We start from the raw sequence: 14,943 nt of genomic DNA, 5'->3' as shown, positions 1-14,943 counted from the left end.
ACACTTTAAATGATTTATATTAATCTAAATTTGGAGTAATTATAATGAAAATATTATTTATAATTATATAAAGCAATTGTCCTTGTATATGATGTGTTAAGAAGTGAAAAGGATATGAGTTAAATATTTTAAATATTATTTATTAAATTTAAATTCTTTCTTTTTCTGAGAAATTTGAAGATTTCCTTCATAATCGAAAATAAAATATTTTTGACTTTTCTATATGTGATCCCTTGGCTATTTATAAAGCTCCTTGGTGAATTGTATTTTAATTGATCATGAATTACGTAGAGAATCTTAATGAAAAGATAAATATAATGAATTTAAATAAATAAAGTGAAGAAAAAATTTTCACAAATTATTATAATAAATTTAATTTAAGAATTTAATAATCTCAAAACATAAACATTCATACAAATCTTTAAAAAAAGAGTTAGAAAGAGAAAAATGTAACTTGATGATCTGAAAATGGAAGTTATCAAACTGAAAGGAAGACCGAACAACGTGCAAAATGATAAGAGATAAATTTATTTGAATTTAAAATTTAAGTTTAATTAGATCTATAAATATTAAACGTATCAATCAATTGTGTCCTATCTGTTCAGAAAATTTGTTACTATTTCATGTCACATACTTCTGTTTCCAGCTAATCTTAAACAAACAGAAAAAAAAGAGAATAATTCATTTTTATTTTCCATCTCTGCTATATATAACAGAGCCGGGAAATTAATCGATCAAAAAATAACCCCTAAAGATTTTTACATTTTTGGACATTTGGCAAAAAATTAAGGGTTTTTGTTTGGCGTGTGTGAATGTTAGTTTGTGTGGGGGGCACGATTTTCACCCCGTTTGAAGCTTAATAACTCCTGTGCTTTTTGTCGAAAATTTCTAAAATTTTGCTGCAAGGTTTGCGTATTAGGGAAATTGAGACTATTAAATTTTCGTGGTTAAAGGTCGGCGGAGTGGAGAGATAAAGGAGTGTCGCGTGTCATATCTCGAGTAGAGTCGGACTTAATGACAATTTTACTCGTTATTAGCATTAACATTTTTTTATAAAACCCATTCCTATCCTCAAGTATTTTTTAATAAAATATCAAAACAGATGGAGCCCAACACGCAGTTTTAAATGTTGCCAGGAAAGTTAGGCAACTCGTTTTTGGATTTTTTACATAATGAAACCATGTAATTCTCTTTCACCTTTTTTGTGTTTTGTTATCTTCTATTTTTCATTCCCGAAATTTCTGTAATGAGTAATACGTTAGTAGGCCCTACATGAGCAAGGAATATGATTTTTCTGGCCTTGATTAAATTTTTGACAATTTTATCCTTCTTCGTGACTTTTAATATTGTTTTTGATAATATTCTAATATTGACAAAGAACTGATAACGTACCATCATTTTGAACAAAGTTTTGTAAAGTTCATAACTAATAAAGTATTGTAAAAGACAAGTTGGTCTTTACAATGATTAACCAACTTTTGATCAAACCTTCATATTAAAGTAATGTAACAGAAGAATATTATAATTATTTAAAAAATTGTATAAAATTTCATAAATTTACACATAACGATAAATGTGTTAGATTTTTTTTAACGTATTCTTGAAAAAGAGACTGATACAAAAGGAAAAAATCGAATTTATTTTATATATTTTTTAAAAATATATTGACAAAATTGTCAGCTAATAATTTTTATTTTATTTATTTTTTTGAGAATCTCAAAGTCCAAGAAACACGTCAGATTTAATGTGCAAAAATCTTGTCTAGTATCATATTGAATAACATCATAAAAGTTTGAGATTTTCTTCGACTATTTTCCTACTTCAAAAGGAAAAATGACGAAATATACACAGTTATTTATTTAAAAAAGTAGAGAATATATAAAATATTCTCTACTTTTTTTAATAAATAATTTTAACTAGAAATAATTTTTGGTTAATGTTACCTTAGGTTCCGAGATGGCGGCGGTGGGAATTTTTTCCCTATCTTGGCGACTGCGGCGGGGAAAAATTTTTTCCCTAGAGTCGTGACGTCGACGCCGTTGAGAATTTTTCCCCGTTCGGTTTCAACCCTGAGATCGACGTTGCCGAGTATCCTGTAACCTCGAAACGGCGCCGGTCGTGTGTAAATTTGCGACGGTAGAGGGAGCCTTTTCGTGACGTCGTGCGAGAGTAATATCGGCGGGAAGTTCGTAGTTGTGTTACGAACGAATATGCAAATGCTCGATCTGTGACGTGATTTCTGTTCATTTCAATGCAATTTTATGCAAATCGACTAGTTTCCAGTTGGAATCGTTTACTGCAGTGTTGCGACGAATTGCGTATTGGAATATTTGCTGTTTATTTTTCTGGTTACGATATTTCATTTTTTTTCCTCACCACCTCCCCGCGTTTAGTTTATTGCCAATTATTCGATAATGAGTAGTTTTGCCGATTTGAGTTTCAACGACGAATTTCGGTCGAGTTGCACCACACGTGATTTCTACAAGTTAATGGAAGACGACTTTTTGGAGCTAGGTTTGCCTCCCCGTATCGATAACACATTGAGATTTCCGAAATTTGCTGTAAAATTAGGCATACAGCCGACCGAGTCCGTTTGCATTCCGTGCGATTCTAAATGCAAATTATGTCATCGGAGTAATAGAGAAAGCTGTTTCTTGCGATGTAGTAAGTGCGGAACGAAGACTTCTGCCTTTGAAGGAACATTTAAAAGTAAATTTGGCCACATTTCTTGGGGTTGCATTCTGTCGTTTATATTGCCACGTAGTAATAAATCGAACAGAGGGAAACGCCAATCGACGAATAAAAGAGCAGCCGAATCGAAAAGAACAGGGAAGAAAAGAGCCGCACCAAGAGAAAAGGAAAGTATCCAAGCTGGCAAAACCGAAAAAAGAATGGATCGGAAAGGAAAAGAAAAGTAGGAAGAAGTAGGCAACCACCATCGAAAAGTGAGTAAAAATATCCTTTTTTTTTTTTTTTTTTTTGGTTATTTCGGTTAACGCGGAGTCTGCAGAGAAATTCAAGATGGCGGCCGGAAACGCGGCCATCTTGAATCGAGGGAAAAATTTTTTCCCCGCCGCAGTCTCCAACGTAGGGAAAAATTTCCCCCGTCGCCATCTCGGAACCTAGGGTAACATTAACCAAATTTTTAAAAGCTTTTATTTTATATTTTAAAATAATAAGTGATTTATTCTATATTTAAGAGCATTTGAAGAAAATATATTGCACTCTTAAATTTTAAAATAATTTTTTTAATTTATTATTTCAACTTATTCTTATTCAATAAAAAATATTTATATATTATAATTATAACTTTTTATTATTAATTTAAAAAATTATCTCATTAAATTTCTTATTTAGTCTTTATAATTGTTAACAGATGGCCTTTCACTATGCTGTCACACTTTATCCTTATAATGACGCTGTTACTTTATGTAAGTATAACTTTAAACAAATATCATATATTTATATATTTTTTAAACTTTCTCATTCACCTATCTGCTCAACATCCTACTGAGACCTTCTCTCCTTTTTCTTTTCATCTTCTAATCTCTATATTTCTTCCTCCTTTAATCTTTTTTCTCATCTTATCCTCTTCTTCCTTATCATCTTTTTCATCTTATTCTCGCCTCTTTCTTATCATCTTTTCCATCTCCTTATTCTTTTCCTTTTTTCAGCCTAGACCCTTGAATAGGCTTTATCGCTTAAAAATAATTAGTTAACAGACTTCTGGTCCGGTTACATCAAAATATTAAGATTTAAAGCTTCAAACAGAAAAAATTCACAAATATATTTCTTCATTAATTTAAATATGTTTTATGAAATTAATTTAATTTTTAATTTTGTAATTTAGTGAATATTTTTATACATATTTAAAACTTTAAAATAAGTAAATAAAAATTTAATTTTTATTAATTATAAAATCGCTGAGCTTACCTAATTAAATTAATATATACAAGATACATATTTATTTTTAATGTTTAGAAAAAAACTTAAACATTAATTTATTAATTCAAAAATCTGTTTATTTCTTAATATTAATGTTTTTTCATTGCCAAATTCCTTTAAAAAATTTTAATAGACTACATACCTAAACATATACACTCAAACTTCGATTTAACGCTCCCTTTGTTCGTCTTTGAATCTAGTATTAAATCGAGTGTAAGCGCTGAACCAAAGATCACCAAACAATAAGAGTTATATAAAAGTTAGTAGTGAAGTCCAATCACGTGACTTTCAAATTCTCAAACGCAAAGTTATGACCTCATTACTACATAAAGTTTTTTTTTTTTTTGCTTGCTTCAATTTAGCGCCACACTCAATTTAGTGTCAGTTTCAGAGACAATCAAACTGCATTGCTAAATCGAGATTTTACTGTATATACTTACACGTGTAAATGAAAATTTTTAAATATGTACTGTACCCATAAGTAGCTTCTAAGAATTACTTTATGATACTAGAAAGAAAATATTCTAAAGATAAATAGATATAAATACCCGAAGTAATTGTTTAACTTCAAAAATATCTAATAGTTGTTTACTCATAGCTTATTAATATTTGTCTATTTTTAAGTGCAATACTTAGAAGTTAATTAAAGCAGTTGAGAAGAGAAAAATAACTATGAAAATTCTTGCATGTGGGAAGCAAACTTTATAAAGTAATTGTGAAAGATACTAGAGAAATATGTCATTGGGTATTTAGCAACACCCACGAAATGCAATTTAATTGGAGTCAAGGAACTCGTTTTGGAAGAGAGAGAAATTGTACTGTTGGATTTCTTGTGAACTTAAAATAAATCGGTAAATGTACATTTAACAACTTTAAATTAAATTGAAAATAATTTAAAATGTTAAAAGATTTTTTATGAAATATTTATTTTATCGATCGCATCTTTAATCAGAAGTTTAGTATTAGAAGGAAATAGAGATATTTTAGTACAAGTATCATAAAAAGTAACTAATGTTTATATATAATGTTTTCAGTATTCAAAATTCAGTATTATGAATTATTTATTTTTGTTGTAATCTCAATATATTCATCTGGCATTTCTTATAGTCTCTAGTCAAGCAAGATTTCTCAGAGATCAAAGAAGGCCTAGAGCATTTGATTTTTCGAGGTCAAAAACATTAAAACACAATATTGTTTGCAAACACAACACAATAACATTGTTTGCAAACTTGTATTATATTTCTTAAATAATATTTGTGAAAACTAAAAATTTCTTTCCTTAATACATAAGCAATGCAATGGAATGAATTTTCTGTATATATTTTTGATGTCCCATAAATGTAAAATCTGAATATAATAGCTCTACAGATCATATTGTATCTTTTTAAATATTAGAAATTAATATTTTGTGTACATCCAAAAACATATATATATATATATATATATATACTAGCACATAAGTTAGGATATGTAGAAATTCATCAATATTTTGGTGTGAGATGTACGACATGATTGAGTTAGAAGTATATGAATGTAACTTCCGAGTTGCGTAGCAATTGGTCAAACGACCTAGGCATGCATAGCGAACAAACAAAACATCCTCATTTATATATATAAAGATATAACAATAACTTCAGTAATTTCCCAAATAACAGTAAATTTTAAAATGAGAGTTTCATTGCAGTTTTCCCTAACAAACTTTATAAAATTTATTCTAGATGAAATCTTCTGTAGCATAACTTTCTTTACAACATTCTAAATCACTAATACAAGTATTCGGATATATAGTATACAGTAATATACAGTACAATCATGCAATGTTATTTTGTTCTACTCATCCAGCACACGTTCCAATAATTGGTGAATACTTTCAGGCACAGCAACATAGTCAGATAAGCGGAATTTAAGAAGGGGCCAGATGTGTTCAATTGGATTGAGATAAGGAGATTGAGGAAAACAGATTAAGGTTATGATCCTGAAGTCATGCCATGCCATATCCTCCTGAATGTGACATGGCGTGGCATGTCAATCTGATAATAGTCAACAGATTGCAACAAATAGTTGTCAAGTATCTTAGTGTAATTAAGGCTATCCATTCTATTAGGTGTAGAACATAGCATTCCAGCTCGAAATAGACAGTACATCTGCAGACCACGAGATTATCATTACCAAATTTCAATATTGTTTGTACTTTTCGTTCAGTCATAGACGTCATCGATGTAATCCTCGCCAATTTTCGATCATCTGAACCAATCCTATTAATTTTGGTTTCTTTCACTATGCAATTCTCTTCCAATCTTCTAAGGTCCAGTCTTTATAGCTTTTGGTAAAGTTAAGACGTTTCCGATTATGTGATTTGGTAAGTTTAGAATTCTTAAACTTAACTATAGCTTTCAAATTGTTAATTTTTAGGATTCTGCGAACAGTTGAAGAACTCGCTTCCGTTTGACTTTGCTGTTATAACAAATTAATTTATGCGTCATAATCTTCCCATGGTTAGTTTACGTTTTATTAAAATGTGAAATTTTTTCATTGCATAGTAAAGAAAAAATTGAAAGATGGCTTAGGAATACTAAGCCATCTTTCAATTCTCTCTTTACTTGCGATGACGTGTAACAACTTCCACTCTTTATCGAACAAACGTACACACTACATTTTTGTTTTGGTGCTCAATAGCGAGGTTTTGCGGCCGAAGTTTTCATCTCTAAAACTTGAACGTCGAGCTTTGTTATCTTGTAAGCGGCGCTCGACGCTCGACGTCGACGTTTTAGAGATAAAAACTTCGGCCGCAACCTCGCTAATACCTTCTTCCTTCCAGGTAGTTAATTTTGATGATATGGCTGCTCACTATTTTTTATTCTCGAAACACTCAAACGTGCAAAACCAACTTTTAAAGCTGTTTACTCAAGTCCTTTCATTAGCAAGTAAGTCCACAATATGACGTTTCTTCTCAGTTAACAGCTTCCTATGCTGATGCAGATCAAGCAGCAGCTCATTCGCTTCTTTAAACGTTAACATCTCATTAATATGCACAAAATTACACCGTTTGACTTTGCTATTATAACAAATTAATTTATGCATCAAAATCTTCCCATAGTTAGTTTACGTTTTATTAAAATGTGAAATTTTTTCATTTCTTACTATTATGTAAATCTTGAAATGTTCTTACATCTAATTTATTTTCTTTTTCTTTTACTTTTACATTTCTAGTGTCTTTTACTATTTTTCTATAATGTGTACAGTACAAAGTTTGGGAGGTCTTCGACGCTCACTATAAAGTTATCTTATTATCAAAAGCTTCAGAAAATTCTACATTCTCAGATAAATGACTCTTGGACTAACTTGCAAAAATTACAGAAATAAAATATACAAAATAATGTCGAATGGTTGTAATTAAAGTATCTCTATTCAACAATGTTGGAAAGATGAATAGCAATCCAAATCTAATATGGAACAGTTTAGGACTTGCGGAAGATATTTCTGTAAAAAATCGATTAGTACCAAAATCTCATCGCTGTGGCACTTTTGACGTTGCAAGCAACGAAAAGATGGTTTTCTTTTGCATAAACACACGTGTTACAACCAAATTCTAGGTATAAAAATGGTCACAATTATTAAATGATATTCTTATCAGCTATGATGACCATAACCTTCCTGGAAGCATTTCATGTGAAGCTGTTTTATGAAAACAATGAAATAGCTTCGCAATGTTGTTGATGCACTTCGTGAATTTCGCTATTGAAAGAATTTTTGTCTAAGACCATTAATTAATCAAGCTCTCGGAATCTCTCGATTTGAAGAAACTAGACATCTTTGAATTCAATACAGTTGAGAGAGCACACCTATTACTTCACAATTCGTTGAGAAGTTGTTGCTGAAAAGTCGATGAATAATGTTACAAGATCCAGGAGTGCATATTGAGCATATCCTATGGCAAAGTGTGGAAAGTACTAAAGTTTATGCATTGTATCATGTTATCTGTATAAGATCGCCCACAGCTAGCAGTTACTTGTCGCCAATAGAGGATTCCAACTGACCTTTGCATTTACTTTCCTGCCAGAATGGAAGTGGGTGTTTCGTAGTCATGGCTGTGTGAAGCACATTTTTACTTAAATGGAACAGAGAACATCCGTAACCAGGCCCGGACGAAGGATGATGCAAACGGTGCAACAGCATAAGGCCACAGGGCCTTATCCTGCATAATCCAACTTTTGCGAAATTTAAAAATTTATCATTTGGTGATGGTTTGGATGATAATTATTCGCTAATTTAACTAATTTTCACTGTTCTATTTAACGAATGGTAGGATATTTCCCTGCATTCTGACTGTTGCCGCCTCGAGCGCCAACGTATTTTTTTGTGAGAAGAAAAAATGATAATTTAAAAACGTTTGGAGACGAGAGTTTTTTGTAACGGCCAAGGGCGTCAGCCATATTGTTTTTTTTTCTTCTTGTTCTTGTATAACGACCCGCAAACCGCATTAAACTTTTATCAAACCGCAAGTGTTTTCCTTCATATTTATACAGTCTATTAAAGATCGACAAACATCGGTCTGTCGAGGCGGATGAGAGACAATTTCGCAAGCAAATAAGATTGAGTTCAAACTTCATTAAGTCACCTATCCAAGGTAGGAGGAATTTATCTGTCCGTTACACGTGGTAGACAGTTTAAAATGGATTAGCTCGAGAAATTAAGGAAAAAAACGCGTTTCGATAAGAGCTAGTGTGACGAAATTAATTAGTAAAGTCGATAGTCTAGTTGAAAGCGACGATATAGAGACAGAAACTTTTCTAGAAATATTGGATCAGTTTAGTCGAAAGGAAGAGTCATTGAGAACCTTAAACGGGGAGATTGAGGGCCTCATTACTAGCCCAACTGACTATGACACTGAGATAGTCAATAGTGAAGAATATGAGGACAAAATTATAAGTTGTAAATTTAAGATCCAGTCTCGTATTAAACGATTAGAAGCAGATTCGTCCGTCGTTATGGTGAGTCAGGCCCCCGTAGGTCGAAATAACTCCGCTAATATTAAATTGCCAGAGATTCCTCTACGGAAATTTTCTGGAAGATATGAAGAATGGAGTAACTTTAAAATGCAATTTGATAATATCATTTCGTCAAGCGAGCAACTATCGGCTGAACAGAAACTACATTATTTGAAAGCTGCTCTCATAGGGGAAGCTAAGAGTTTAGAAACGTTAAATGATTCATTTGCTCATTGTTTCAAGCGTTACAAGAGAGGTGCGAAACAAGAAATTAATAGTAGAAATCCATGTTAATGCGATTCTGGACTCTGTAAAACTAGCTTATGAGTCAGCAAAGGGTTTGAGGAACTTAATTGACATTGTGTCCTGGGATATGAAAGGAATGAGCTCTCCGATATCTTAATTCTAAACATTGTACTTCAGAAACTGGATAAGAAGACTCTAAAACAGTACGAGTTTAGTATTAGTTCGAATGACGTTCCTAAGCTAGATAATTTGATTTCATTTTTGGAAAAGCGTTCTCAGATTTTAGAAAATATTAATAAGGCCACGTTCGTGAAGCCAAGGTGTAATCAAGGTGTAATCAAGATAGAGTTAAACCGAGAAACTTATTTGTGAAATGTAACAATTCTATGTCTCGTTGCATTTTATGTAAGCAGAATCATCCTGTTTACAATTGTGATTATTTTCTACAGTTGGAAGTCTCCCAAAGAAACGATGTTGTGGCCAAAAACAACCTCTGCTTCAATTGCTTAAGTGATCGGCAGAAGTTATCAAATTGCAACTCCAAAAGCTGCTGTAAGATATGCCGAAAGCGACATAATACATTACTGCACCAAGAGAAACAAGCTATAATTGGTTCAAATGCACCAGTGATCGACAGCAAACCGATTCCAACCAAGCAGGATCTTAATCCCGACGCAATAGAGTTTCGTGAGAGTATACCTCACTCACTATCGTGTATTGACAAGGGAAATAAGACAGTAATTCTCTCGACAGCCATGGTTTGGGTTTTAAATCATACTACTGGAGCCAGCATTCAAGCGCGCGCAGTATTGGACTTATGGGGCAGTATGTCAAATATCGTAACTAGAGATTTCGCAAGTCGTCTGGGCACACCGCAAGAAAGAATCGATCTCACAGTCTCTAGTATAAGCGGAAATAAAACCTCGGTCAAGTTTAAGCTGCCTGCTACAATAATAAATGGTAATGGATCCTTTTCTAAGACGCTAGAGTTCTTAGTGGTGCCAAGGATCACGGATTTATTTCCGGTTTCCTCTCTACACGTCAGCAAAACAGAAATACCCCGTCAGTTAGCTGATCCAATATTTGCTACACCAGGCAAGATTGACATGCTTATTGGAGCTGAAGCATTTTTTGAAATAGTCAAGAACGATCAAATTCGTCTATCGTGCAACAATAACCTAACATTTCGCAACACAGTTTTTGGATACATCGCAACTGGGTCCACAGACTCTAATGATCAAGATCAATATTGTGGACTAATATCAGAGTCAGAATCAATCGATAAATGTTTACAAAGGTTCTGGCAAATAGAAACTCTTACAGAGGCTCCAAGTTTGATGAGTAAAGAAGAAGAGTATTGCGAAGATCATTATCAAAGAACTCACAGACGTAATGAAGATGGGAGATACATTGTGCAGATGGCAACCAAGGAGATACAAAACTTGGGAGAGTCAAGGAAGTTAGCATTGAAGAGATTGAATCAATTGTGGAAGAGACTGTCAAGGGACAAACAATTAAAGGAGTTATATCAGAACTTCATGAAGGAGTATTTGGACTTGGACCACATGGAAAGGAACCTCCCGCTGATCAGACAGCATACAATATATGTTACTACCTTCCGCATCACGGTGTGTTTAGACCAAACAAAACCACTACAAGGTTAAGGGTAGTCTTCAACGCATCTGCTCCCACAACTTCTGGACTGAGTCTAAATGATCATCTCTTGAAAGGTGAAGTAAAGGAAGATGTTTTCGAGATCATGACAAGATTTCGAAAATACAAGTACGCTTTTACAGGAGATATCCAGAAAATGTTTCGTCAAATTCTAATTGAGCCCTCGCAACGAGATCTCTTAAGAATTGTTTGGAAGAACGAGGAAGAAGAGATGTCACTCACCTACAGACTGAAAACTGTGACTTATGGAACCGCCAGTGCTCCCTTTCTAGCAGTGAGAACCCTTAAGCAGTTGGCTTACGATGAAGCAGCAAGATATCCTCTGGCCTCTAAAACCATATTACGAGATGTCTACATGGATGACATTGTGTCAGGTGAGCAAGATTTCGATGCTGCCCTCAAACTACAATCTCAGTTGTGCAACATGTTGAGCACATGAGCACAAGAAGCTGTGGCTCAGTAAGCTCGACTGGGAGGATACCCTACCAGAAAACCTTAACTATGACTGGGTGAACTTTGTATCGTCCTTGAAAGCCCTGGATGATCTTAAGATATATTTTAACAGATCCACTTCAAAGGGCTGTCTTGCTAGGGTATGCAGATGCCTTGGAGTCAGCTTATGGAGCAGTAGTTTACATGCATTGCATAAGGGAAGATGGAACTGGCAAGACACGACTTATTGCTAGTAAATCTCGTGTTGCTCCTCTTAAGGTTATTACAATCCCTCGGTTAGAGCTATCAGCTTGTCTTGTACTGTCGCAACTTATCAAAAAGGTACGCTCATGTCTGCAAATGGATATAGTTGAAGTGATCTTACACACAGATTCAGCTATTGCCATCGCTTGGATCAACACTCCCACATATCGCCTGAAGACTTTTATTGCGAATCAAGTGGAAAAGATACAATCTATTACTGAAGGCTGTCACTGGAAACATATAGTTTCCCACTCCAATCTTGCAGATGTAGTTTCTTGGGGTTTAAATCTGTAAGATCTACTATCCATGGAATTATGGTGGAGTGGAGCGCAGTCTCAAGTAGCACCAACCGTTAAACATCACCTAAAAAGAACCGTGGGTAATTCGCATCTAACTATAGAGCAATTTATAACTATCACCACACAGATAGAAGGAATTTTGAATAGCCGACCGCTCACTCCTATGTCCTCTGATCCAAGCGACTTCCAAGTTCTAACTCCAGGACACTTTCTTATCGGAAGACCTCTGACTAGACTACCGGAGTCAGATCTCACCAGTAAACCAGATAACTATTTGTCTCAATGGCAAATGTTAACTAAATTTGTTCAAGTTATATGGCGTAAGTGGAAATTGGACTACCTAAACAACCTACAGGCCCGACATAAGTGGCAATTTGAGAAGGACAATATAACACCAGACTCAATGGTCGTCTTAAAGGATGAAAACCTCCCACCCGGAAGTTGGTCGATGGGCCGCATACAGGAAGTTATCAAAGGACCCGACGGGAAGGTGAGAGTTGTTCTGGTGAAAACCCCTCAAGGTGTTTTTAAGAGAAGCATAACCAAATTGTGCCTGTTACCGTTCATCTAGAAAGAAAATGTGATTCTCTTTGGTGACCTACACGCGTCATTTCTGTTGTAATTGTTAAATTTAAATTTAATGTTTAACATTGTTTATTGAAGTATTACTTCAACGCGGGCCGGGATGTTGCCGCCTCGAGCGCCACCGTATTTTTTGTGAGAAGAAAAAATGATAATTTTTTCTTCTCACAAAACACGTTTGGAGACGAGAGTTTTTTGTAAGGGCGTCAGCCATATTGTTTTTTTTTCTTCTTGTTCTTGTATAACGACCCGCAAACCGCATTAAACTTTTATCAAACCGCAAGTGTTTTCCTTCATATTTATACAGTCCATTAAAGATCGACAAACACTGACACTGTAAAAAAAAACATTTCAATGCGATTCTGACTTAATTTTTTAGTGAAATTGATGAAAGAGAATTGTTGGCAATCAACATCTCATACAGTACCTTCACAGATTTGATACAAACAAGTAAACCAAAGAAACTATTTTCCTATTCGATTGCAGTATGCCTTTCCCATCTGGACCTATTTTCAAGTTATAGATACATTCATTTGCTTTATTCAAAAACATTATCATAATTGTTGACATTTAAAGGCTCATTCAACTCAGTCTGCTTAACATTTCTTGAATTGAGCACATGAAACAAATCAATCATCGCTCGGATAAATTCTACAGTTGCTTCACAACCTCTGAATGCTGTTAGCTGCAAATGACTGTTACAAAATGTTATCGCATCAGCTACAATGTACTCAGTAACTGTGTTGCTAACTTCACTTTCATTTTTTGTTTGTAAAAAAAACACATGTGCACTCCTGAACTAATTTCCCCAAGTGGATATTTTCAGTCTCGTAAATTGTGCAATGCGTTGATGTAACACCAATCCACAATGCCTTTTTTGGGCTGCAATTTGAAAAATTGTAGACCTATAATTCAGAATATAGTTTTCTTTCCTCTTAAAGTAATAGTTACTAATTTAATCATATGACTAGGATCAAATAAAATAAGTTGACCATAACTTTTACAATCCAACCGAGGACACGTTTCAGAATCAGTGAAAAGTGGGTTTTAAAACTGATTTATTTGGTTATTTTTTAAAATTTATTTATTTATTGATCTATAAATTGGTGCTTTATATTAAAGTGTTAATAAAGTTGTTCTATTGAAAGACTGATTCTACAATCAAATATTGAAAACAGGCAAAACCGAGAAAAGTACTCTGAAATCGGGGACGTCTGATCACCCTAAATAAAAACATTATATCATTGCTATTAACAGGATGAACAACAGATTCACTACTAACTAACACATACCTGTGAAACGTGATGCCAAATAATTTTTTAGGTGTAACCATATGCTAAGCAAGCAGCTATAACAAACATTTCCGCTTACAGTAGATAAAAATGAAAAAATAGTAATGTATTCGCACGAATTCGGCCCAACCCAATCAAGCTACCACGATTGTTTTGGATGCCACAATATAGAGCAAATAGTTCATTCGGTTTCCGCTAAGGGCTGAATTTTAAACGCAAAAGGGCGCCTCCCGTTCCTCCCTGGTTTGTCTTGTAATGCAGCGCCAGAAGTGAATATTGGTAAATTTTAGTGCTAATTTTTTTTATTATTATGAAAATGTCTATGGTATGTCCTGAATTGCCACTATATAAGATTGCATTTGGACTCTCTAGGCGGCATTGAATAGAGATACTGTACATTAAATACTCGTTAATTCGAATCTGAATAGTTCGAAATCCCGTTAGTTCGTAACTGTACCTTTTTCATAGAGGTTTACACGTAAAGGAATTCAGTTAGTTGGAAATACGGTTACTTCGAAATTCGAAGTGAAAATTTTGTCCGAATTGTAATATGCGTATTAGCTCGCTAATTTAGATCGAAATGCTTCCTTGCTATAAAAGAACAATAGACCAAGAACAACTCTAATCTAGTCAATATGACTTTCTCTTACAGTAACGCATTTTCGGGTGTTATCTTACGTATGAACTACCCCTTTTTTTCTCTTATTTCATAAAATACGGCTGGGTTTTGGGATTGCAAGATTGAGCTACAAGTAACAGATTGAGATAATTGTAGGGCTCTAGGCTATTACATTTGGGCAACTTACTACTTTTCGAGCCACTTTAAAAATAATTTGAGAGGATTATGTGTTCTTTAATTATTATCACTCGATATATTTTGTTTCTGTAATTTTTTACGGATGCACTCTGTAACCTTTGAAAGAGTGTATGACCCTATATAAAAATTACGTAAACAAATAAATTACATATATATGTTTACTTATTTATTATAAGAAATTTTAATATACAAAATTTCACAGATTAATAAGTAATTTAATAAATTTTATGCATATTTTGAGAGACAAAACCGTATAAAATGCTTTAACATGAATTATAAATTTTTTTCTGATGATTGCTAGAAAATAATTATAAATAAATATAATTTACTAAAAATAAATGATAAATACTTGAAATAATTTTATGAGCGTTATAATAATTAACGATTATTTACATGTCTATTCT

At 33.5% G+C, this 14,943-nt stretch overlaps 3 protein-coding genes across 3 annotated transcripts; all 3 read left to right on the top strand.

Annotated features, from left to right (window-relative positions):
* Positions 1-9,565: 9,565 nt before the first annotated feature.
* On the top strand, positions 9,566-11,292 carry LOC136977725 (uncharacterized). The gene is made up of 2 exons (XM_067273275.1): positions 9,566-10,533; positions 10,578-11,292. The coding sequence occupies exons 1-2, from the start codon at positions 9,566-9,568 to the stop codon at positions 11,290-11,292; spliced, it is 1,683 nt and encodes a 560-aa protein (XP_067129376.1).
* Positions 11,293-11,393: 101 nt separating this feature from the next.
* Positions 11,394-11,843, top strand: LOC136977723 (uncharacterized). The gene has a single exon (XM_067273274.1). The coding sequence runs from the start codon at positions 11,394-11,396 to the stop codon at positions 11,841-11,843; it is 450 nt and encodes a 149-aa protein (XP_067129375.1).
* A 12-nt stretch (positions 11,844-11,855) lies between these two features.
* LOC136977722 (uncharacterized) lies at positions 11,856-12,419 on the top strand. Its single transcript, XM_067273273.1, has one exon. It carries the CDS (start codon positions 11,856-11,858, stop codon positions 12,417-12,419), a length of 564 nt encoding a protein of 187 aa, XP_067129374.1.
* Positions 12,420-14,943: the final 2,524 nt, after the last annotated feature.

This window comes from Centruroides vittatus, unplaced genomic scaffold, assembly GCF_030686945.1.
Source record: "Centruroides vittatus isolate TY-2023 unplaced genomic scaffold, ASM3068694v2 contig_474, whole genome shotgun sequence".
NCBI lineage: Eukaryota > Metazoa > Arthropoda > Arachnida > Scorpiones > Buthidae > Centruroides > Centruroides vittatus.
The sequence above is the reverse complement of the archived record's forward strand: the minus strand, read 5'-3'. Positions and strand labels throughout refer to the sequence as shown.

Coding starts and splice junctions, on each gene's coding strand:
- LOC136977725 (XM_067273275.1), top strand. CDS start 9,566: ATGTCTCGTTGCATTTTATGTAAGCAGAATCATCCTGTTTACAATTGT. Junction 10,534..10,577: donor TTGATGAGTAAAGAAGAAGA/GTATTGCGAAGA, acceptor GACGTAATGAAG/ATGGGAGATACATTGTGCAG.
- LOC136977723 (XM_067273274.1), top strand. CDS start 11,394: ATGATCTTAAGATATATTTTAACAGATCCACTTCAAAGGGCTGTCTTG.
- LOC136977722 (XM_067273273.1), top strand. CDS start 11,856: ATGGAATTATGGTGGAGTGGAGCGCAGTCTCAAGTAGCACCAACCGTT.